Source organism: Schistocerca piceifrons, chromosome 5 (genome assembly GCF_021461385.2).
Source record: "Schistocerca piceifrons isolate TAMUIC-IGC-003096 chromosome 5, iqSchPice1.1, whole genome shotgun sequence".
NCBI lineage: Eukaryota > Metazoa > Arthropoda > Insecta > Orthoptera > Acrididae > Schistocerca > Schistocerca piceifrons.
In genome coordinates, this window is record NC_060142.1 from 603,707,674 (window position 1) to 603,731,181 (window position 23,508).

General features: G+C 43.7%; 1 protein-coding gene across 1 annotated transcript in view; it reads right to left on the reverse strand.

Annotated features, from left to right (window-relative positions):
- Positions 1-278: 278 nt before the first annotated feature.
- Positions 279-23,508, reverse strand: part of LOC124799162 (odorant receptor coreceptor-like) — a 110,012-nt gene continuing 86,782 nt past the window's right edge. The window contains exon 6 of the mRNA XM_047262701.1: positions 279-368. Within this exon, the coding sequence (XP_047118657.1) occupies positions 279-368 (90 nt within the window). The remainder of the gene's footprint in view (positions 369-23,508) is intronic.

Below are 23,508 nucleotides of genomic sequence, written 5' to 3' on the forward strand. Positions count from 1 at the left end.
AAGTACAGACTACGCATTCAGAATAAATCGAAGGAAGACAAAAGCAATGAGAAGTAGCAGATATGAGAACATCAGATACTTAACATCAGGACTGGGATGCAGTATGCTAGTATTAACGCAGCCTTCGCAGCTTGCGACAGCTTCTATTGTGTCTTCCTCCGACGTTTGTGGTAGATATAAAGTCCATGATGTTTTAATACCGTCTTAACTAGTTGTTTGCACGGCTTATGCTCCGTGGGAAGGACACTGTGTCTGGGGAAGAGTAGAACCGGAACATGCTAGGTAATATTCTTTGCCATATGCTTGTATATTCTAGACAGCGGCTGATCCTTCTTCTGCAGGGCACCAGGAGTAAACATGCAGGTCACCTGCAAATTATGAAACTATTATATTCTGTGGCAAACTATCAAAGCTGAATCGTAAATTTTTTGAAAAGCAATGGTGATACCTAGGATGTACCTGCACTTATCATCCTCGGCGAGTCATAACTACTTCTACTTCTTAGTGGTCGATGGGTAAGTACGTGGATAAATTTGCTCACGAAGCTCCCCGGAATATTCTGTCTCAGTATTTGGGCTGGCAGTGTCGTTAATGTGACCTTAATACCCGCGTTAATTATGTTTGTAAAAACAGCAGTTACATAACTGTTGCAGCACAAAATTATCTGGTAACTGTAATTTTATTTATGTTCATGAGACCTGGTAGTTAAGGAATGGCAGGATTCGGTTAAGATTTTTGACGGGGCCGTAATCAGTTACTTTGGTTGTCTTTTACAGTCACACAGAATTTATTTTAAGCCAGTAATTCCAGACTCAACAATAAATAAAATACCACACGTTATTAATGAAGGAATAAACAACTGCAAATAATAGTGTTTTCAGTGAGCTATATTTTAGCAAATCACCATTATAATACAGGCATAACAGATAATGTTTTAAAAACAAGTAACTGCGATATGGGCAGAAGGCCTTACACCCCAGGAATGGCAATAAATTAAGAATTGTTTAAAACTCGTTGCAACTTACAAATTACAGGTATTGAAATATTAAAGGCAAGTGGCCACAAACAGAGCAGAAGGCGTCGGAAGCCAGGATTGACAGTAATTAAGATTCTAAAGGCTTACTACGTAAATACAAATAGCAAATTAGAATTTTAAGGCAGGTGACTACAATCACAGCTGAAGGCCTTACACACCAGGAACGACAATAATATAAACGATTTAGAAACCTGCTTTAAAACAGCAAATACAATAGCAAAGGTTAATTAAAAAAAACAAGCAGCTGATCACCAAACGGGTGAAATAAGATGACGGTAAACTTTGTAACACAAGTGGCCACAGACAGTGCTCCAGTAATCTCGACCTCTGAGAAGGTCCGGCTACAATCACTTTCGCGAGGGATGAGATAGGCAGCCAAGAACTGTACTCACTTCACAAGATGGTAACTCAGACTAGTGGCAGTCTGACAAATGGCTAATGATAATCTTGCTGAAGCTACCTGACTTCCAGTAAACCAAATGCAAGAATGGATCAACACGCCAAAGCCGGAACCGGCGGTTTGCACTACGTCCCCGGAATACTGTGTTTAGAGCGCCCAGACCGAAGAGTGAACCACTAACACCACTACCACCACAGTAGAAAGCACTCCACTCGCTCCTCTTCGCCTCGGTGACACTACGAGCAGCAACACGGAACCAAGTCACTGGAGAATCGCGAAATATCACAGTGGCGCTTTCTCTACTTGGATTGAAATGCACTCATCTTGAGACTTGCTGGATCAGGTCTATGGTGAGGTCGAGCACCCTCGTGACCACAGCCCTTCCATCCGGCAGTCCATGCGTACCGCCAGAGGATCCAGCGTGTTCTTTCACTTCGCGGACCCCGCACCTCCTGAGTCCCCACCGGACTGGCACACTCACACGACCCGAAAAAACAACCACGTCGCCCCAAGGATAGGACCACAGTTACTACAAATCGATAACCGCCGCTGCTCCAACTGGCAGACTGGCAACGCTAGCGAAACGGAGTGGTGCCAGTCAACACAAGAAGACAAACAACCGCAACCATGCCAATTAAACGATACCGTCTGGCCTGCAATAGAGGGCGGAAACGTACAATCAGCACCAACGCGAGCCGCAGCATCTCTTCAGTTCAGTTTCTCCTAAATCCAAAATTTGTTTTTGGAAATAGGTTTGTGGTGCTCATATTACCATTCAGATCCGTATTTCAACATCGTTTCCAGCACTCTCCGTGCGCAACTCAGGTGCGTTATAGCCTTATACGGGGTTTTGGTGGTTTACCGTGTCTTCCTGTCGACGGGAATATCAGCCCTCTTCTTCTAGATATTATTAAAAAGAACACATAGATGGATCCTCATATTCTGTGCTCAAGAAGGACCCATGCGGTAATGTATATTTTCGATCGCTGGGGCACTACTTCGTCCCAGATAACAGGTGTCTGCTGGGTTCTGAAACAGTTCTCTTACGGTTACCTTCCTCGACATACTCGTTAATGAATTGTTCATCTGAATCAGCAGTTATCCAAAAACTTGTTCAAAACGCTTTTGTGCTGTTCTTATTCCAAACTCTACGTACGAGTGTATGTTTAATTTGTTGTACTTGGTTGTAAAAGGTTATGTCTTATTAAGGTTGACACAGCAGTTCAAAAAAGGGCACATTTTTCTCATTTTGTAGCAGTCGCTTCACTTTCCTTCCTGTCTCTTGACGTTTATGTACTTGTAATTTTCTTCTGAACTACACCATATGTGAAGTTTGTACGTCCTTGGTTGCAGCAATGCATTATTGCATTCCTTACCCCAGGTACCACGTTTGGCCCCTGCATCACGTGTGAGAATTGTGAGTACATGACAAAATCTGAGGATTTTTGCCTCTACCTGCCATGTGAGGCTTAATAAAGTAGGTTCGTACGGAAGGAGTGGCTGGGGGAACCCGAAGGGCAGTTTAGTCCCCTCGTTGGAAAGGTTTTTCCTTCCTCCGCTCCCGAGGGCACCTCATCTTGGCGAAGTGTGAATTAGCTTGTAGGAGTGAGTCTGTTCGGTGTAGTGTAGCGCCGGTGTTGGAGTTGATAGGGGTGTGTGAAACAGAGTGCTGGCACATAGCTTGCACCTATCGACGAGCTTAATATCCCCATCCGTTGGGCAGATCACCATCAACAGTATTCCATGCCCACTCACCTTGAGATACAGCAGAGAGATTTGGTACTTAAGCCAGGACAACGGTACAAAAACTGGTGATCAGAGATTTACACCAGCACCCTGCCTGTGCCTTCCGCCATAAAGGCGAAGGGAAGATTGTCACCAGCAGCCGGCTTGCCTAGACGGTCAACCCTCCAAGCAGTGACCACGTCCGATGGTGAGCTGATGGAAATCGGAGTATTCAACTCAGAACGATCATTGACGTGAAGTTTAATGCTAACAGCGAGTTTTTCAAAACCAGAGTAAAAATGCGGTGAAGAGTGTGAGCTTGGGTTTTCAAGGGCAGGTGATCGTGGCCAGTAAATTAGAGGCGATGCGCCCAGGTGATAGTGCTCTAATTAGCTTTTGTGAGCGCACAGCGCGTTTTTGACTATTAGATAAGTTATTCAGAGGGGTGGAGGCGGCTCACCATAAAGACATGACTAGGACGGCAGACGTACGTGAAGAGCGAGACAGATAGACCACGTTGGTCTGAGGTCAGATGCTACAGGTGCCAGGAGAAAGGTCAGTTGCCAAACAGTTATTCCAGCCAAGAAATCGGATCAGTATGTACTATAAGGGGCAAAGCGTTACCCGTGGTGTTCTTGATTGGAGCATTTTGGTAACATCCAAATTCGGTGTTCTATATGTGTGCAGGAGCTTTAACGAGGAGCTGGTGTGTGCTCTTTTGGGTTCGGGAAGTTCATTGATTTTATTTACTGAAGATTGATACTTGGCGAGTCTTGAGGCACGCAAACTTCTTGAGTTTTCGTGGTAAAGTCGGGGGCCGTCAGGGTGGCAAATTCCTGGGAGATGCAGTTGTTTTGCGAAATCACCCTCAAGGTCCGTATTCGCGACGCCACCTGGAAGATCAGGGTTCGAGTAGTATGGAACTTGTCAGTTCCCACGAATTCGGAGTTGATTTCATTCGACACGTCGGGAATGTTCACAAGTGCAAGCAAGAAAAATTTATTCCGGTTTTGATGAGGGGCGTCACACCTAATCATTTTGCAGACCTCTAGTGGGAAGGAAGGTTGATAATCGAACGAGAATGGTCATGCAAGGTGGAGCAAGGGGAGACTGTATAATATAGATCATTAAATACCATAGCAGGGTCGGCGTCTTGGGGAGTTCTGTAGCGAGTTAGTTCTGTAGCGAGTTAGTTCTGTAGCGAGTTAGTTCTGTTGCCAGTTAGTTCTGTAGCGAGTTAGTTCTGTAGCGAATTAGTTCTGTAGCGAGTTAGTTCTGTAGCGAGTTAGTTCCGTAGCGAGTTTGTTCTGTAGTCCTTTGTCGCATCGTTTGGCGGAGCTGAGAGGTGAAGAGTACAAAACAGAACTGACGACGTCCAGGCTAGGCTTCCGTCATACCGATTGCCCCCCGCAACAGCTGAAGGCTTCTATCGACGAGATTTTGGGAGAAGGAGTCATCCAAGTCCTGTCTTCTATTTTTGTTGTGCGAAATGGTCAAGACGGTGTGCGTCCAGTCGTTGACTATAGGCTGTTAAAAAAGGAGGTGATGCTACAGTTGATAACCTCGCCGGAACTCCATTCGTGTTTCTGTCGGTTCCGAAAGGCGAAGCTGCTCATCACACTTGACCGTAACCAAGAATTTTGTCAGATTTCGCTGACCGAAGCATTGAAGCCTGTCACGGCGTTCACCACCGACTGTTATCTCTATCGGTATAATAGTTCCGTTTGGACTTTCAATTGGAGTGGATGTTTTGTCGAGAATTTTGGACAGGGTTCTTTCTGGGCTGAGATACTGGTGCATTTAACACTGTTTCGATAACTCAGTAAGTTTTAGCGAGCAGTTGGATGAACACCTGAATAATATGAAATAAACTGCGGCGTGACCACGATGTTGTTGTAACCGTGAAGCCTTCGAAAACTAAGTTCGCAGGAGAGCTTATGTAAAGTTTGGAAGTAAAGCTGTGAGGAGTTTGGGTTGCTCAGTTGGCAGAACACTTGCCCGCGAAAGGCAAAGGTCCCGAGTTCGAGTCTCGGTCCCACACACAGTTTTAATCTGCCAGTCTGCCAGGAAGTTTCATATCAGCGCACACTCCGCTGCAGAGTGAAAATCTCATTCTAAGTTTGCAGAGCGGAAGGTGTTTTTTTTTTTTTTTGACATTTGGTTTCAAAACCAGGGGTTGGGATTGACCAAGGCGGACATGGGCCTTATGTTGGTGTATGTCTCCGAAAATTAATAAGGGAATGGCCTGCATTATTGGGATGTCAAAAATTTTCGCAACTTAGTGCTAAACCATGAGAAGCTTGCAGCTCCGCTGAAAGATTTTAGAAACAAGGGATAGAAGTTACAGTGGGGTCCGTTACAGCCACCCGCATTTGATAGGCTGAATGCAGTCTCGGCAAGCGCTCCAGCAGGGCAGTGGCTGATTTTAAGGAAGAGTTTATTACGCAAACCGACGCTTGGATGGCTGGAGTCACCCCTGTTCCCCTACAAAGGGACGGACGGGGGAGGCTGCCGATCACGTACCCTACAAGGGCGCTTTGTGCTCCTGAAGTAGTCGGTTTACGAGCTCGAGGCCCTGGCCCTTATACCTACAACCGAGAAGTTTAGGGTTAATTTCAGACACGATCTATTCCTGTTGGAGACGAACAGTTAGGCACTTTAGGTTTGTCTTGGCTAGGCCAGAAGAACGGGTCGTATTTCGAGGTGCGATATTCAGCATTTCAGCTCAAAGTTAATCACATGTGCGGTGGCCGGCCGGAGTGGCCGAGCGGTTAAAGGCGCTACAGTCTGGAACCGCACGACCGCTACGGTCGCAGGTTCGAATCCTGCCTCGGGCATGGATGTGTGTGATGTCCTTAGGTTAGTTAGGTTTAAGTAGTTCTAAGTTCTAGGGGACTTATGACCACAGCAGTTGAGTCCCATAGTGCTCAGAGCCATTTGAACCATTTGAACCACATGTGCGGTACAAAGAATGTTGTTGCCGATGAGGGATCAAGTACGCCTGATTATCATGTGTCTCACGTTAAAATCGGCATTTAAGGACGTAGACGTGAAACTGGACATCGATACAGAGTTATGTCAACCGAAACAGCTATTTGAGTGGGGAAGCATGGTTAAACGGTGTATCTTAAAACGGAACTTTGTGTGCTTTTCCATTCGGGGTGGCCGTGGGAATAGGGTTGTGTCACTCAGCGATGGAGTGACAGAAACACAGCCATGAGATGCATGTTGAGGTTTTCTGGGGGTTATCAAGACCAGAATGATCAGGGCGAATTTTGTTTCGAAAGCCGTGGATAAAGAGATTAGGAGTATGCTGGCAGGTTGTAAGGTTTGTGGTATAAGAAAGACAGTGTTGTGGGCTCGGCAAGTATTATTGGCGTCGGAGGTAGTCTCCCAACCGATGGAGAGGATATACGTGGATTATGTGCGTCCGTTACCACGTTCGAGTGAGGTCAACCGACGTATATTCATGTGTGCACACATTTGCGTGTTTTTAAGGGTTTGAGACGATATTCGGTACCTGCGGGTCCTGAAGGATGCTAACCACATACAGCGCTCCTATTTTTACTTCGTCTGCTTTCCGAAAATTCTGTTCTGAGGCAGGGATTTGCCAATCAATAATAGCCCATCCTTTCCTAATCCACCCTTTTGCTGAGCGCGTTAGTCGTAGTTTGTGCGGCGCTCTGATTTATCGTCATGCTGACCTGCCTAAATTTGTATGATTGTCGTAGATGCTCTGCTTCGTGACGACGGTTATTAGAATGTGCATTTAATACAGGAGTGCACGAGGCCCACAACCAGACCTCCGCTGCTGTGATATTTGTCTTCAATCAGAATAGGCCTCTGTGAAACTCGTGGTCACTCAACGATCTCCTTTCGCAACAGATGGATGCTCTCCAAATACGAACGAGTTGGAAGAGCAGTCGAAAAAATTAAAGCTCACCAATGAGAAGATGGTGTGCAGGCACGATGATGGCAGATGGCCGACCTCGCGTAAGCCTGGAGGCCGGGTGTGAGTCAGGCGCCGTGAATATAGGGGTGGATGAAGTCTTCGGGAAACTCCTGCCTAAAGTTGTGTGATTGTCGTAGATGCTCTGCTTCGTGACGACGGTTGCCTTATTCAACTGTCCTCACACCAGGCGCAGATTCAGTGTGCATTTGTTTCCTGCTAATCCTAGAGGGAGGTGCTGCACACGCAACATGAGATTATGTTAGGTGATCCATGTGAAAAGGTTTCCTACTGAATTATGGCCCGACTACGGGAATTAACAGACTTGGAAAGCGGAATATTTGTTGGTGCAAGACGCATGAGCCATTCCATTTTGCAAATCGTTTGGGAATTCAATGTTCCGAGATGCACAGTGTCAAGAGTGAGCCGAGAGTTATCACAGCTAACAGACAAACAACACTACGTGAAACAACAGCAGAAATCAAAGGGGCGTACGACGAAAGAGTCCGCTAGGACATTGCGGTGAAATTTAGCTGCCCAAATCCGACCCAGCTGGAAGAATCGTGGAAAGATACACTTCGGTACGAGGTGCCCAACAACGCTGATAGTGAAAATACCATCACTTCACACAGGTGCAATTTTCATTTTGACACTGCATTGATTTAATGCTTGTCTTTGTAAACTATAATTTTGTAAGGCATTACCTAAATAAAAATAAATTTCAAACAAGGTTTCACCGGCTACTGGGATCTGACTGTAAAACGTTAGCTGGATTTCAAGCAACAAATGTTCTTATATGGTACGAAGAACATTCTGGACAATTGGAATGAATGATACGGACCATCCATCACATGACATGAATCCCATCAACATTTATGGGACACAATCGATAGGTCACTCCGTGCCCAAAATCATGCATCAATAACGGTTTCGCAATTATGGACGGCTATAGAGGCAACCTGGCTCAAAATTTCTGCACGTGCCTCCAACGCCTTATTGAGTGGAGCAACTGCACTACAGCGGGATATTAGGAGTGGTATCCCGCGACTTCTGTCACCTCAATGTATATCCTTTTTTTGTGTCTCTTGGAGTCTTAGCATAATTGTTATCTGCAGTTGTCAATACTGGCCATCCTTCCCGCTTCCCCCCCTCCCCCCTCCTACCGTCCCCCCACCGGACCAGAGGGCCTAGCGGAATGGGGACTTTCTGATTGAGACGGAACTACCACGTCACGAGCCCCATAGCACTCAAAATTCCCGCTGCCGATTTGAGCAAGGGCTGTGAACAAAATCCATGTAACCTCATGGAGCGCCCCAAAGACTGGGGACCCTTCACCGGTCTTCCTTCTCGGATCAGTTACTCGACAGTAGACATTCCCTGGATTGAAAGAGGGTCTCAGGAAGTCCGTGCCACATGCTGAATCGCTAGACTTGATAACAAAAAGTTGCTTTGGATCGATGTCGATTTGCTCCAGTTCCTGTGCGCTGGAGAACTTCGGATAACTAGGGAGCTCTTGTGTCTTGTAGCGCCCGATGTTGGTTAGGTAGCTGATTACATGTGAAGGTAATTTTTTCTGCTTTAATCAGCGAACTGGAACTTGCGATAAACTGCGTAATTCACCACGCGGCTGTGGAGATACAGATCTCAATGTAACTAAATTTGCATCCCTGTTGGCCAGTGGGTTAAAATTTTATTGAAACAGTTTATTTGCTGTTGGCCAGCAGGTAGATTTCTCTAAACTGCACAGCACGTTCAACCTTAATTCTAGTTACTCCACATTTTGCAACCCTTCCCACTTGGTGCCTAATAAGTAACACGGTATGAAACCGATTTGTGTTTTTGATATTTTATGCTGTAGTTGCTAATGATGCTGACTGTTCTCGTGAATTTTAGTAACATTTTAAGTAGCGTTAAGAGACTGATAATATGTAACTAAACTTGTTCGAAGCATTAATCCGATTATTTTGAGCTACTTATTCAAGCTGAGAGACAGTATTTTATTTGCATGAAAATATATTCAATGAACCGATTAGTTGTTGTTCTTGAGCTATTGTTGTTGCAGATTGAACTAGTGAAGTTGCAGTTGATATTTTACTTTTGTTGTTTAGAACTCTAATCTCTTAAATGATGAATATAGTTGTCAACGGTAACTGGGATCACACGGCTTCTGGGAGTATTTGGTTCGATTTGTCGAGTCTACGTAAATGGTTTTAGAAATTTGCACTTGGCTCTCAATCCGGCACCAAAACCCCAGTTGCTAGTTCCGCTACAGTCGTCAGTATCCGCTATCATCTTCCTGACACTGTTCTCTTAGTCTGAGCCCCACAACAGACGGTAAGAGGTAGGATAGCCCAGTACAGTATTTGGATGCTTTACCGCACTTTCTCAATTTCTTTCGTCTTGGTCTCCCTATGAGCAAAGTAAACCGACACTAAGTTTATTTCATTCCCGTTGCTATACAATGAAGCTGTAGCAGCTGAAGTGGTATCTCTTGTCTATCATCTCCTTGAAAGTTATACAGGATTCCTTTTCTGATGAGAAGTGTACTCCAACGAATCCTCCGAATGCATACACTGGAGCAAATATTGGAATGAGAAGCAATATTACACCTGTTTTGGAGAGACAATAATCACCTTCTTTCGAGCGAATTTTCCTTCGAAGCAACTTATGAAGCTATTTTAAGAGCTACTTTCTTGACTGATGTGAGATTATTGGCTGGCTTCAAACACTGTAGACTAGTTTGAACTGATTTAATTATTCTGTTCGTTAGGTTCTCTGTATTTTTCTTCTTCAGCTTCATCTTCTTCATGCCAATAACCTATTTACCCTCAGCTTGTAAGCCCAGACACTGCGGAGGTAGTTTATTTTCCACTGTGCTTACGAGGAGAACACAGCCTGTGCCGTAACCCAATTTCCCAGAAACTTCGCTCAGTGGAAGGCGAGTAAAAATAAGCGCACATGTTTCTCGGGTTATACGTAGACGCAAAACCGGTTCTGAGGAAACGACGTTCAATGTTTTAGTCGAAATTGTAGCGGCCTCTCAGCGCACTGAAAGTTAGGTAGAAATGGTGGTACAATAGCTACCGTCCCAGCTGATTACCTGCGCTCCCCGTGTTCGAAACTAGATTACCATTTTTATTTTATTTTGTTTTTCATTTATCTACCCATGGCCATTGAAGGTTAGTACAAGAAAGTTTCTTATCAAGTTAGGGAGCAAAGGTTCTTGTATTAATTGTAAAATTAAAGCTCGGTTTTACTAATCGTAGATTAGATTTTTGATATTGTAAGTGTATATTATTTTTAGCGCTTACAGTTTTTGTAAAAATTCTTATAGCATTCATATATCATTCTATAACGCCCCAAATTTTATACGAAATTTACCAAAAATAATGTAATGACAATACCAGAGACCTCTGGGTAATATATCGATAATTATATAACGACTATAATGTGTAGTTAGTAAAAATGGTGGTGGAACCAGGGCACACTCTCCTTTCTTTTTTGCTTCGATCTTTTGCTCTTTTCTTTTTGCCATTGTGCTTTTCTCTCTCTGTTGGAGTGATTCACGTTACGCAATTCTGCGGATTCAATAAAATGGCCACAGGAGATATTTCTTCGACTATTACTTAATTATTTATAAATGGAACTGTTGTTAAATATCACAATATCAAGTGCATGCATCTGAATATAGCACGTTTCATATAGGGATCTTTTGTTTTAAATGTTAAGCTGTGCGGAATAGTGTAAGCTGGCTTTTATTTCTTTAAAATATACTGTTATAGTTTAACCATATTTCATCTACAAACCAGTCCTTCCTTTGCTGATTTATGATTTCATGTGTTTTCTTAAGTACGGAAGCATTTCTTTTGGGCATTATCGTTCGCGTGCGACATTTCATGAGCCCTAGTCTTTTGTTCTCCCCCCCCCCCCCCCCCCCCATGAACCATAGACCTTGCCGTGGTGGGGAGGCTTGCGTGCCTCAGTGACACAGATAGCCGTACCGTAGGTGCAACCACAACGGAGGCTATCTGTTGAGAGGCCAGACAAACGTATGGTTCCTGAAGAGGGGCAGCAGCCTTTTCAGTAGTTGCAGGGGCAACAGTCTGGATGATTGACTGATCAGGCCTTGTAACACTAATCAAAACTGCCTTGCTGTGCTGGTACTGCGAACGGCTGAAAGCAAGGGGAAACTACGGCCGTAATTTTTTCCCGAGGGCATGCAGCTTTACTGTATGGATAAAGTATTTGTATGGAGTGTAGCCATGTACGGAATGGAAACATGGACGATAAATAGTTTGGACAAGAAGAGAATAGAAACTTTCGAAATGTGGTGCTACAGAAGAAATCTGAAGATTAGATGGATAGATCACATAACTAATGAGGAGGTATTGAATAGAATTGGGGAGAAGAGAAGTTTGTGGAACAACTTGACTAGAAGAAGGGATCGGTTGGTAGGACATGTGTTGAGGCATCAAGGGATCACCAATTTAGTATTGGAGGGCAGAGTGGAGGGTAAAAATCGTAGAGGGAGACCAAGAGATGAATACACTAAGCAGATTCATAAGGATGTAGGTTGCAGTATGTACTGGGAGATGAAGATACTTGCACAGGATAGAGTAGCATGGAGAGCTGCATCAAACCAGTCTCAGGACTGAAACCACAACAACAACAGTCTTTTGTTTGTGAAATACGACAGAACTTGCAATCATTTCAGTATTATGAAATCCGATAATCAGTTTAATTTTAATTTCCAAAAGGAAACATGTTTAAATTCACCGTCAGTAACAGATTTTACCAAAAGATTTGCTCTCCTAACCAAAACTGTGGACCGTTGCTACTTTCAGAATTAAGTCAGTCATTTAACGAAAGAGGATCCAGTTTTATTCAACATTGCCGCTATTGCTTTTCATTTCAGTATAAACGAAGTTCATAATCCGAAATTATCGTTCATATTAATTGCAAGTAAAGTAATTAAATCTCAATTAATAGGTGGTGATGTTAAAATTCATATACCAATTCTTATATTAACTTAAATATTTCATTCTTATGTTTATTCTTAAGCAAGATCTTGTGGATTACCTTGTGTGACACCGATCGTTCAAACATTAGAGACGTTGTAACTGCTGTATCACGATCACTGTGCGAAGGCAGGTTGGCCACAGTAAAATTTGTTCATGTCAATCCTAATTGAGAAAGAAACGTCCTTAACATTGCTGAGAATTCACACGCTGTCAATAATTTCGTGGCAAGACACGCTTAATGTATCACTTTACTGAAAATGGGCACTTGTTCAAAATGGTTCAAATGGCTCTCAGCACTATGGGACTCAACATCTGAGGTCGTAAGTCCCCTAAAACTTAGAACTACTTAAACCTAACTAACCTAAGGACATCACACACATCCATGCCCGAGGCAGGATTCGAACCTGCGACCGTAGCGGTCACGCGGTTCCAAACTGAAGCGCCTAGAACCGCACAGCCACACCGGCCGGCTGGGCACTTGTAATTGATTATAAATCAATATAGAGTACATGAGATTCGCCGAAAACAATGTCAAATAGTTTTCTAATTCATTTTTTTGCTTTTTGCTTAGAAATCGTTCACCAGACATACAATCATTAGACGATTAAGGACAACGTTATTTGAGCATACTCTGGAAACCAATTATGTATTAATCTTATGTGGGCATAAATATAGAAATGAAAAACCAAAGTAAAAATAATAATCGGGCTTCGAACACGGAATGCAGAACTGTAATGCCGTCACACTAGCCACCATTCTGGCACTCGGGATGAACTGGTGGCTCTCTACAAGGCAAATAAAGTCCATTGAAAACCATGATCGTCATTTTCTGGGCAACGGTGGAATGCCTTTGCTTAAGCAGAGTCACATGTTCTTTTATTATGACCCTCTTCCAGTGAGATAGTTTCCTAGTTAACGGACTGGCTCCAAATTCACATCATGTATTTAACTATCCCATCAACTTTCTTCCTGGCCTACAGTATGAGTAGCCAGATATATGAAGTTCTGTGGGCATGTTGCTAAAAACACGATCAAGGAGAGATCCAGCTTCTTCTTCTTTCCTTTGTACATGCTCGAATTCTACCTGACGAGTGATGTACTAGAATCAAGAAAATGCTCCTACAGAGGGTGATTTTTTTCGCCGTGCAACTTTAGGGATTCATCGATTAGAGGATACAAAACAAAAAAGATGTAATGAACTTACAATTATATCCGGAAATGCTTAATTTCCATGATAGAGACCATTTATTCAATCGTACATTGTTACAGAACCTGATGTCTAAAATGTGGTGTACCAAGCAGCCACAGTTACAGGATGTGTTGAAAATCGTTTCCGTGTGCATCAACACATTCACACATTCACGCGTTCACATCGGCCAGGCTGCATTCGAACAGTGTCCAAGGCAGCATGAATACGCTGCTCCAGTGTCTCCACATCTGGAGGGGGTTCTGCATATACGATACTTTTGAGATGGTCCCATGTCCAGAAATCGAATGAGCTGATTATGCAACTGGACCCCCTCGTCCGATCCATCGACAGGGGTAGAGGGGGGAGAAGCTTCTGGACGTTAACAGCGAAGTGGGCTGAAGCACCATCCTGTAGCAGCCACATAACCCTTCCAGTCATCTGTGGCACTTCTTCCAGTAGGAGAGACATAGTCACCCGAAAGAAATAACGAGACTTCCGGCCTGTTAAGTGATGTGAAAGGAAGACTGGTTGCCGAAGTATGATAGCCAATTATCCTGGCCCACATATTCCGGCTGCACCGATGCTGATGATTCGCTGTCACCATACTTTCCATGACTGCATACTACTCCACAGATGACTGTTATGAAAGCTGAAGATACCACACCTCGTAAAGGTGGCCTTATCTGTGAATAAAGTTGATGCCACTAATCGCGGAGTCATGATTAGCTGTTGAAGAAACCAGTGACAAAACTACTCCCGATGTGGAAAGTCTTACGTTAGCAAGCCCTGCACACGATGTAAGTCATAAAGGTAGTAACAATGTCATTCGGAACGTTCCACATGGTTGCCTGTCTTATCGTGCATCAGCAGGGCAACTGCCAGGTACTGACACAGCGGTCGCCTTCCACAGTGTTAATCACATTTTCCTCCAAATCTGGTGTCCGAACATTTCGGGTATGTTCTTCACGATTTCCTGCTTCCTGAAACGACCCTGCCTTAGACAAATGGCGGAACACTTCTGGATACCTTGAATGGTGCGGTTGGTGTCGGCGGAGATAGGTCTGCTGATTTATCTTGCTCCCCGCCCGTTGCCATTTGCCCTTCCGTACGTAACGTGTATCCACAGGACTTGTGGCCTGTAATTGAAGAAGTATCATTATGATCTCTCCATTGCCAAAGATTCCGGAATAGTCCCCCATTCGGATCTCCGGGAGGGGACTGCCAAGGGGGAGGTTACCATGAGAAAAAGATTGAATTATCAACGAAAGGATAACGTTCTACGAGTCGGGGCAAGGAATGTCAGAAGCTTGAACGTGGTAGGATAACTAGAAAATCTGAAAATAGAAATGCAAAGGCTCAATCTAGATATTGTAGGGGTCAGTGAAGTGGGAGGAAGACGAGGATTTCTGGTCAGATGAGTATCGGGTAATATCAACAGCTGCAGAAAATGGTATAACAGGTGTAGGATTCGTTATGAATAGGAAGGTAGGGCAGAAAGTGTGTTACTGTGAACAGTTCAGTGACCGGGTTGTTCTAATCAGAATCGACAGCAGACCAACACCGACAACGATAGTTCAGGTATACATGCCGACGTCGCAAGCTCAAGATGAACAGATAGAGAAAGTGTATGAGGATATTGAAAGGGTAATGCAGTATGTAAAGGGGGACGAAAATCTAATAGTCATGGGCGACTGGAATGCAGTTGTAGGGGAAGGAGTAGAAGAAAAGGTTACAGGAGAATATGGGCTTGGGACAAGGAATGAAAGAGGAGAAAGACTAATTGAGTTCTGTAACAAGTTTCAGCTAGTAATAGCGAATACCCTGTTCAAGAATCACAAGAGGAGGAGGTATACTTGGAAAAGGCCAGGAGATACAGGAAGATTTCAATTACATTACATCATAGTCAGACAGAGATTCCGAAATCAGATACTGGATTGTAAGGCGTACCCAGGAGCAGATATAGACTCAGATCACAATATAGTAGTGATGAAGAGTAGGCTGAAGTTCAAGACATTAATCAGGAAGAATCAATACGCAAAGAAGTGGGATACGGAAGTACTAAGGAATGACGAGATACGTTTGAAGTTCTCTAACGCTATAGATACACCAATAAGGAATAGCGCAGTAGGCAGTACAGTTGAAGAGGAATGGACATCTCTAAAAAGGGCCATCACAGAAGTTGGGAAGGAAAACATGGGTAACAGAAGAAATACTTACGTTGATTGATGAAAGGAGGAAGTACAATCACGTTCCGGGAAAATCAGGAATACAGACATACAAGTCGCTGAGGAATGAAATAAATAGGTAGTGCAGGGAAGCTAAGACGAAATGGCTGCAGGAAAAATGTGAAGACATCGAAAAAGATATGATTGTCGGAAGGACAGACTCAGCATACAGGAAAGTCAAAACAACGTTTGGTGCAACGGGAATTCCACTGTTAAATGCAGAGGAGAGAGCTGATACGTGGAAAGAATACATTGAAAGCCTCTATGAGGGTGAAGATTAGTCTGATGTGATAGAAGATGAAACAGGAGTCGATTTAGAAGAGATAGGGGTCCAGTATTAGAATCTGATTTTAAAAGAGCTTTGGAGGACTTACGGTCAAATAAGGCAGAAGGGATAGATAACATTCCATCAGAATTTCTAAAATCATTGGGGGAAGTGGCAACAAAACGTCTATTCACATTGGTGTGTAGAATATATGAGTCTGTCGACATACCATCTGACTTTCGGAAAAGCATCATCCACACAATTCCGAAGACGGCAAGAGCTGATAAGTGCGGGAATTATCGCACAATCAGCTTAACAGCTCATGCATCGAAGCTGCTAACAAGAATAATATACAGAAGAATGGAAAAGAAAATTGAGAATGCGCTAGGTGACGATCAGTTTGGCTTTAGGAAAAGTAAAGGGACGAGAGAGGCAATTCTGACGTTACGGCTAATAATGGAAGCAAGGATAAAGAAAAATCAAGACACTTTCATAGGATTTGTCGACCTGGAAAAGGCGTTCGACAATATAAAATGGTGCAAGCTGTTCGAGATTCAGAAAAATGTAGGGGTAAGTTATAGGGAGAGACGGGTCGTATACAATATGTACAACAACCAAGAGGGAATACTAAGAGTGGACGGTCAAGAACGAAGTGCTCGTATTAAGAAGGGTGTAAGACAAGGCTGTAGCCTTTCGCTCCTACTCTTCAATCTGTACATCGAGGAAGCAATGATGGATATAAAAGAAAGGTTCAGGAGTGGAATTAAAATACAAGGTGAAAGGATATCAATTATACGATTCGCTGATGACGTCGCTATCCTGAGTGGAAGTGAAGAAGAATTAAATTATCGGCTGAACGGAATGAACGGTCTAATGAGTACACAGTATGGTTTGAGAGTAAATCGGAGAAAGTCGAAGGTAATGAGAAGTAGTAGAAATGAGAACAGCGAGAAACTTAACATCAGGATTGAAGGTCACGAAGTCAATGAAGCTAAGGAATTCTGCTACCTAAGCAGTAAAATAACCAATGACGGACGGAGCAAGGAGGACATCAAAAGCAGACTCGCTATGGCAAAAAAGGCATTTCTGGCCAAGAGAAGTCTACTAATATCAAATACCGGCCTTAATTTGAGGAAGAAATTTCTGAGGATGTACGTCTGGAGTACAGCATTGTATGGTAGTGAAACATGGACTGTGGGAAAACCGGAACAGAAGAGAATCGAACATTTGAGATGTAGTGCTATAGACGAATGTTGAAAATTAGTTGGACTGCTAAGGTAAGGAATGAGGAGGTTCTACGCAGAATCGGAGAGAAAAGGAATATGTGGAAAACACTGATAAGGAGAAGGGACAGGATGATAGGACATCTGCTAAGACATGAGGGAATGACTTCCATGGTACTAGAGGGAGCTGTAGAGGGCAAAAACTGTAGAGTAAGACAGAGATTGGAATACGTCAAGCAAATAATTGAGGACGTAGGTTGCAAGTGCTACTCTGAGATGAAGAGGTTAGCACAGGAAAGGAATTCGTGGTGGGCCGCATCAAACCAGTCAGTACACTGATGACCAAAAAAAAATGTAGACCATGTCGGCCATCTCACGATTAGACTACGGAACCATTGTGTACAATGCTGCATCACATCCACTACAAGGTGAGTTAGCAAGAGACGTGAATCGCACAACATTACCAATGACTAAGGCAGGAGAGGAACAGTACCACCCTCTAGGAGGAAACCATACATTCTGTAACTATGGTTGCATAGTACTTCGCTAATTTGACAGCAGTCTTTGTAAAAGAGTATGATTAAATAAATGGTCTCTACCAGGGAAACCATGCGTTTTTGGACATAAGTTCATTACATCTTTTTTGTTCCGTCTCCTCTCAGAGATCAATGCATAAAATGTGTACACAGTGCAAAAAATCACCCTGTAAATTAGTTGCTGCAAGACAGAATATTCCTTATCTCACTGAGTCTGAACGTGATTGTGCAACAGTGTTACAAGAAACTGGTTGTTTTTGCTGCAATACTGCAGAAAGGTTTTCAGGAATGGAGCCACTAGACATGAATTCTGGCAGCGTTGATCACGAGAACATACGGTAGCAGGAAGATCTGGCTCCGGATGGTTGTTTGGTTGGTTGTTTGGGGAAGGAGAACAGACAGCGTGGTCATCGGTCTCATCGGATTATGGAAGGATGGGGAAGGAAGTCGGCCGTGCCCTTTCAGAGGAACCATCCAGGCATTTGCCTGGAGTCATTTAGGGAAATCACGGAAAACCTAAATCAGGATGGCCGGACGCGGGACTGAACCGTCGTCCTCCCGAATGCGAGTCCAGTGTCTAACCACTGCGCCACCTCGCTCGGTGTGGCTCCGGATGGCAACGCGACACTACCGAGAGGAAAGACTATGGTGTTCGGCGCACGACCTGGTGCATCTACTGCATTTGTAGCAGCGATTTGAGCAGCGGTTGGTACCACAGTCACACAACGAACTATTACAAATCAGTTACTTCAGGTACAGCTCTGAGCCAGACGCCCTGTAGCATGCATTCCACTGACTCCATTTGTGACTTCAGTGGTGTCAAGCGAGATCTTCTTGGAGGACAGGGTGTAGATATGTTGTGTTTCCTGATGAAAGCTGATTCTGCCTCGGTGCAAGTGATGGCCGTCTATTGGTTAGGAGGTGTCCACTTGAGGGCCTGCAACTAACCTGTCTGATTGCCAGACACAGTAGAACTAGGACTGGTGTAGTGGTCTGCCGTACGATGTCCTATGACAATGGGAGCAGTGGTGATTCCACGCAAGCTGACTGAAAATTTCTATGTCAGTCTGGTAATTCGACCTGTTCTGAGAGCATTCCAGGGGGTGTATTCCAACCGGGTAACGCTCGCACACATATAACTGTCGTAACCCAACAGTTCTACTCTGTCGACATGTTGGGTCGACCTGCTATATCACCAGATCTGTCTACAATCGAGATGATATGGGGCACATCCAACGATAACTAAAGCATCGTTCATAATCAGCCTTAACCATCCCTATATTGACCGAACAGGCATGGAACTCCATCGCACAAACTAACATCAGACACCTGTATAACAAAATGCATGGACATCTACGTGATCTCACTCAGCATTCTGGTGATTATATCTGTCTTTAATGTACCAGAATTACTAATTTGCAATTAGCTTATCTGGCGCTTAAAAATAATCTGTGATCTTGAATGTTACTCACTCACGTATGTTACCTAGACAAATGTATTCCGGAAATTTCATTACTCCACATTATTTACTTTTTGGTGTTGCGATATTGTTCCGTCAGTGTACTTCAAACAAATAGAAAAAAATCCAAAAAAGTTAACAGAAGGTAGTTTTAATGCAGTTACTCTTTTTGGATAAGGCGATCATAATTTGAGGGATGTTTTCAAGTTTCATGTCAACCCAGGTATGACTTAATGTGTTCCTCGAACTGTGGAGACAGGTACGGGGCTATAAGCAAAGATGATGATTTAAATAACAAGTGTTATTGGCCTAACTTTGATAGCTTTACTTGCATTTAGCTTCATCTGATACACGTGGGCAATGGTATAGACTGAGATGTTTCCTTGATCAATCAGATGTTGAATTGACAATGTAGTTTTAGCCATTCTCTCAGTTCCATAGGACGAATACTTAGGCTTTAAAGTTGGGTGTTGAAATCTGTACGAGACATTACGCAGAAAACTGGAATTGTTGACGAGAAAGGCAGTCTGAAGCTGACTTTTTACTGGAAAATGAGTTTAAGCTCGACTCTGAGCCGCTACACGGTTTGGGATAGCGAATATGAAAGGAATAGGAGGAGGCGGACCAAGGGAATGAAATTGAAACCAAATAAAATATTTATGAAATCAGAAGGTAGAGGAGTACATATCAACAATACGAGGAGAAAGACGATGATGATGTTGATTAAATGTCATGAGAGTAATATACAGCATAGACCGGGCTAACATTATTTTTGTAAACCACCAAACAAAAGTGTGACACTGTATCCGGCATGAGATTCGAAAAGACAGGAAGAGTATGGATGACTGATAATTCACACTAAACTGTCTAAAGAGGTGATTTAATAATTCGCAGTGTAAGATATCAAGGAACGGGATGATTATATATGCTGTTGTTTCAAATTACTTCCTGTACATGTGTTACACAACATGAGATCTGAAACTTGTGGTATAATTCTAGGGGCATTTAATGCTCGTAGACAGAGCTATCTCTGCTACCGACCACCAAATTCTTACACATCGTAAGCCTTTATTAAAGAAAATTGATGGAACATTATTGCGAAGTGATGGCATATTCGTACATGTTGGTATGGGAGAGAATGAAAATGAACTTGACATTTCTGAGTGAAGGTGATTCTCCAATGAACCCAGAACACGTCGATTTTAAAATTGATTAATGAGTCACTGGGTAGATTATTTCTCTTCTAAGCTTAGAAAATGAAATGCAGTAATGCACGTAACAAGGAGATAAAATCCACTGCGTACGCCACACTGCTTCCTCGCGACACAGCCACCACTCTTGCAGACGTGTACCGTAGGTAAGCCACAGAACTTGCAGCTAGGACATCTACATCCACATGTCTACTCCGCTATTCACTATTAACTTACTCGCAGAGGAATGGTGCACCATTGACCTAGAAAAACCGGAAGTCTGTTATGCACTGTTCCTGTTAATAATAATAATAATAATAACTATTAATAATAGTACTTGTATTTTGCTTGACAATTTCTGGTTGTAATTTTGAAATATCATGGGTTCTTGTGCTCTCAAATTACAGAACTTAAAGTTCTGATTTTTGGTGGAAGGGAAATAGGCATCAAAATACCTTCGGCACTGCAGAGGGGGCAGCGGCGCCTTGTCTTGAGAGTAACACACGTGAATACCAGATCTGAAGAGGCAGTGATGGTCTGTCGTAAGGAGTGTAAGGTATATCAGCTGTCAAGATTCTTTGCTCTCAGAAAAGATGAAATTTACTTTCTCAACAGCAGCGTGATATATCATGGAAGAGTAAACAACTTGGACCTATTTTATACAGAAATTACTCATGCAAACTGACATATTTTATGGCCGAGCGGTTCTAGGCGCTTCAGTTTGGAACTGCACGACCGCTACGGTCGCAAGTTCTAATCCTGCCTCGGGCATGGATGTGTGTGATGTCCTTAGGTTAGTTAGATTTAAGTAGTTCTAAGTTCTAGGGGAATGATGACTTCAGATGTTGAGCCTCATAGTGCTCAGAGCCATTTGAACCATTTTTGTCCTGACATATTTTTTCACATACGTCTAGAAGAAAACTACGAACATAGAAATATCAGTTGCTATTAGTAAGTCATCATGCAGAGGAACTATAAGGCATATTAACTGTCGGTCTCTAAAAGAACATCGGTGTGGATATGTGTTTAATAGGCAAGAGTGTATACATCTCACACACAACGTCGTTGGACGTAGTTGCCATGTAAATACTTTTTCAGAAGTTAATGCGAAAATAAAACAGTCGCATAAGAGGGAGTGTTTTATAGATTCTGCACACTTTCTTACTTCTGAAGTATGTGATAAATATGAATTTGCACTCATGTTCAGAAAAGAAAACAGAAAGTCTTGAACGACTAGAGGTAAGACATTCGTATTCACAGAACATGTACGTTAGTATGCTCTGCAGAAATGATTAGCATTTGAACCATGTCGGCCCGCCGGGTCACGGACATCATCGATATCGTGGCGCAACGCAACCTACCGGTTAAATGTGCCCAGGGCTCTCGTTGTTGCTATAAACCGAAGGTAACGGATCGGTGTGACTTCAGCAAACGTGCAAGATGCCTTACAGATGTTCGCACGAACCGTACCGTCAAATCAATAGGTTTGGAACAGAGCTCATTTCTGGCATTAGAGAATGTGATGCATCGATCCGGGAAATTGCTGCTCGTGTCTAAGTGTTTCGGCAGTGCAACAGGTGTGTGGAGAACGGTTGAAAAAAGGTGGTAGAACACGACAAGATGGCTCAGGTCGTACCACACAGACCACACCCCGAGAAGATCGACACCTCATCCGAAAGGCATTGCAGGACAAATCCGCGTCCTTCTCGGCTGTGGCGCAACAGTGGAACGGTGGAACACACGGTACACAATCAGAGGCGACAGTCCGCCGTCGTTTATTATGGCGTGGGTTACGTGCTCGTCATCCACTTGTCCGCCTCCATTCGACGAATGTGCAGAAACGCAGGGCGGCAGTGGTGTATGCAACGACGTCACTGTTTACAGGAATGGCATCAGATAGCGTTTTAGGTTCTGTTTGTCAGAAAATGATGGCCGCATTTTGGTTCACTCCTGATAGGGGGAGCAGCATTACAGTGACTGCACTCGCACGAGACATACAGCGTTAATTCAAGGCCTTATGGTGTGAAGTGCTACTGGATATCCACAAATCACGTTTGGTGCCGCGCAGAGTGACCGCGTGGTTTGAGGCTCCCAGTAACGGATTACGCAGCCTCTCCCGCCGGAGGTTCGCGTCCTCCCTCGTGCATTGGTGTGTGTGTTGTTCTTAGCGTAACCTAGTTTAAGTAAAATTTGAATTTTCTCGGCGAATCAAGTGGTCAAAAAGATTTTGGTCAAAAAGATTTCGGGTTTGCAGCCGGTCGTCGTAAACTTCATTGCACGATATTTCGGCTGGGCAACTGCCAGCCAACTTCAGGTGAGCCGAACAAGGACTGACGAAGACGTTCTTCGCTCCAGCTTATATAGTGCGCTGATAGTACTGCCGCGCATGCGTTGCAATTGCGGAGACAGAAGGGCCACACCGACCAGCGGCAGCGCCCTCGCTGGTGGAACTGCAGTAATCAGCTGCCGTCGGTATTGTCGCTCGCCGCAACTATCGAAGTCTTCTGGCGTCTTCGTCTCGAGCAAATTTCGGAGATGACGGGATTCCACGCGTTATTCAATTGGTAACCACTATCACGGTTCAAATCAAGTATTTCAAATGATTCTTTGATAATGGAGTCCCAAGAAGTTTTTGCAGTGGCCAAAATCGAAGTTTTGTCGTATTCCATTGAATGTCCGTTAGGAATACAATGTTCCGCAAGTGCAGACTTACTGGGTTGCAGTAGGCGAGTGAAACGTTGATGTTCTGTACAACGCTCTTCCACTGTACGCGTCGTCTGACCTATGTAGGCCATACCACACTGACACGCAATTTTCTAAATTCCCGCCGTCCGCAGTAATAAATCATCCTTCACTGATCCCAGCAAATCCGAAATCTTAGAAGGCGGACGAAAAACCACTTTCACATTAAAACGATTTAGAATCCTTGCTATCTTGAAAGAGATATTTCCGACAAAGGGAAGAAAAGCTAGGGACTTGGCTGGCGCGTCCTCTTCTTTATCCACTTCCCGGTTCCTGGCTCTAGTTGAGAAGGTCCTGTTAATTTGGCGGGTCGAGTACCCATTGTCTCTGAACACAGTCCTCAAATGTGCCAATTCCTTAGGCAAATTCTCTGCATCCGACACTGTGTGTGCCCTGTGTACAAGGGTTTTAACTACACTCATGGTCTGGGGTGGGTGATGGCAACTTGAAGAATGCAAATACAAATCAGTGCGAGTGGGCTTGCGATAGACAGACTGTCCCACAGTGCCGTCACTCTTCCGTTTAACCAAAACATCCAGGAATGGAAG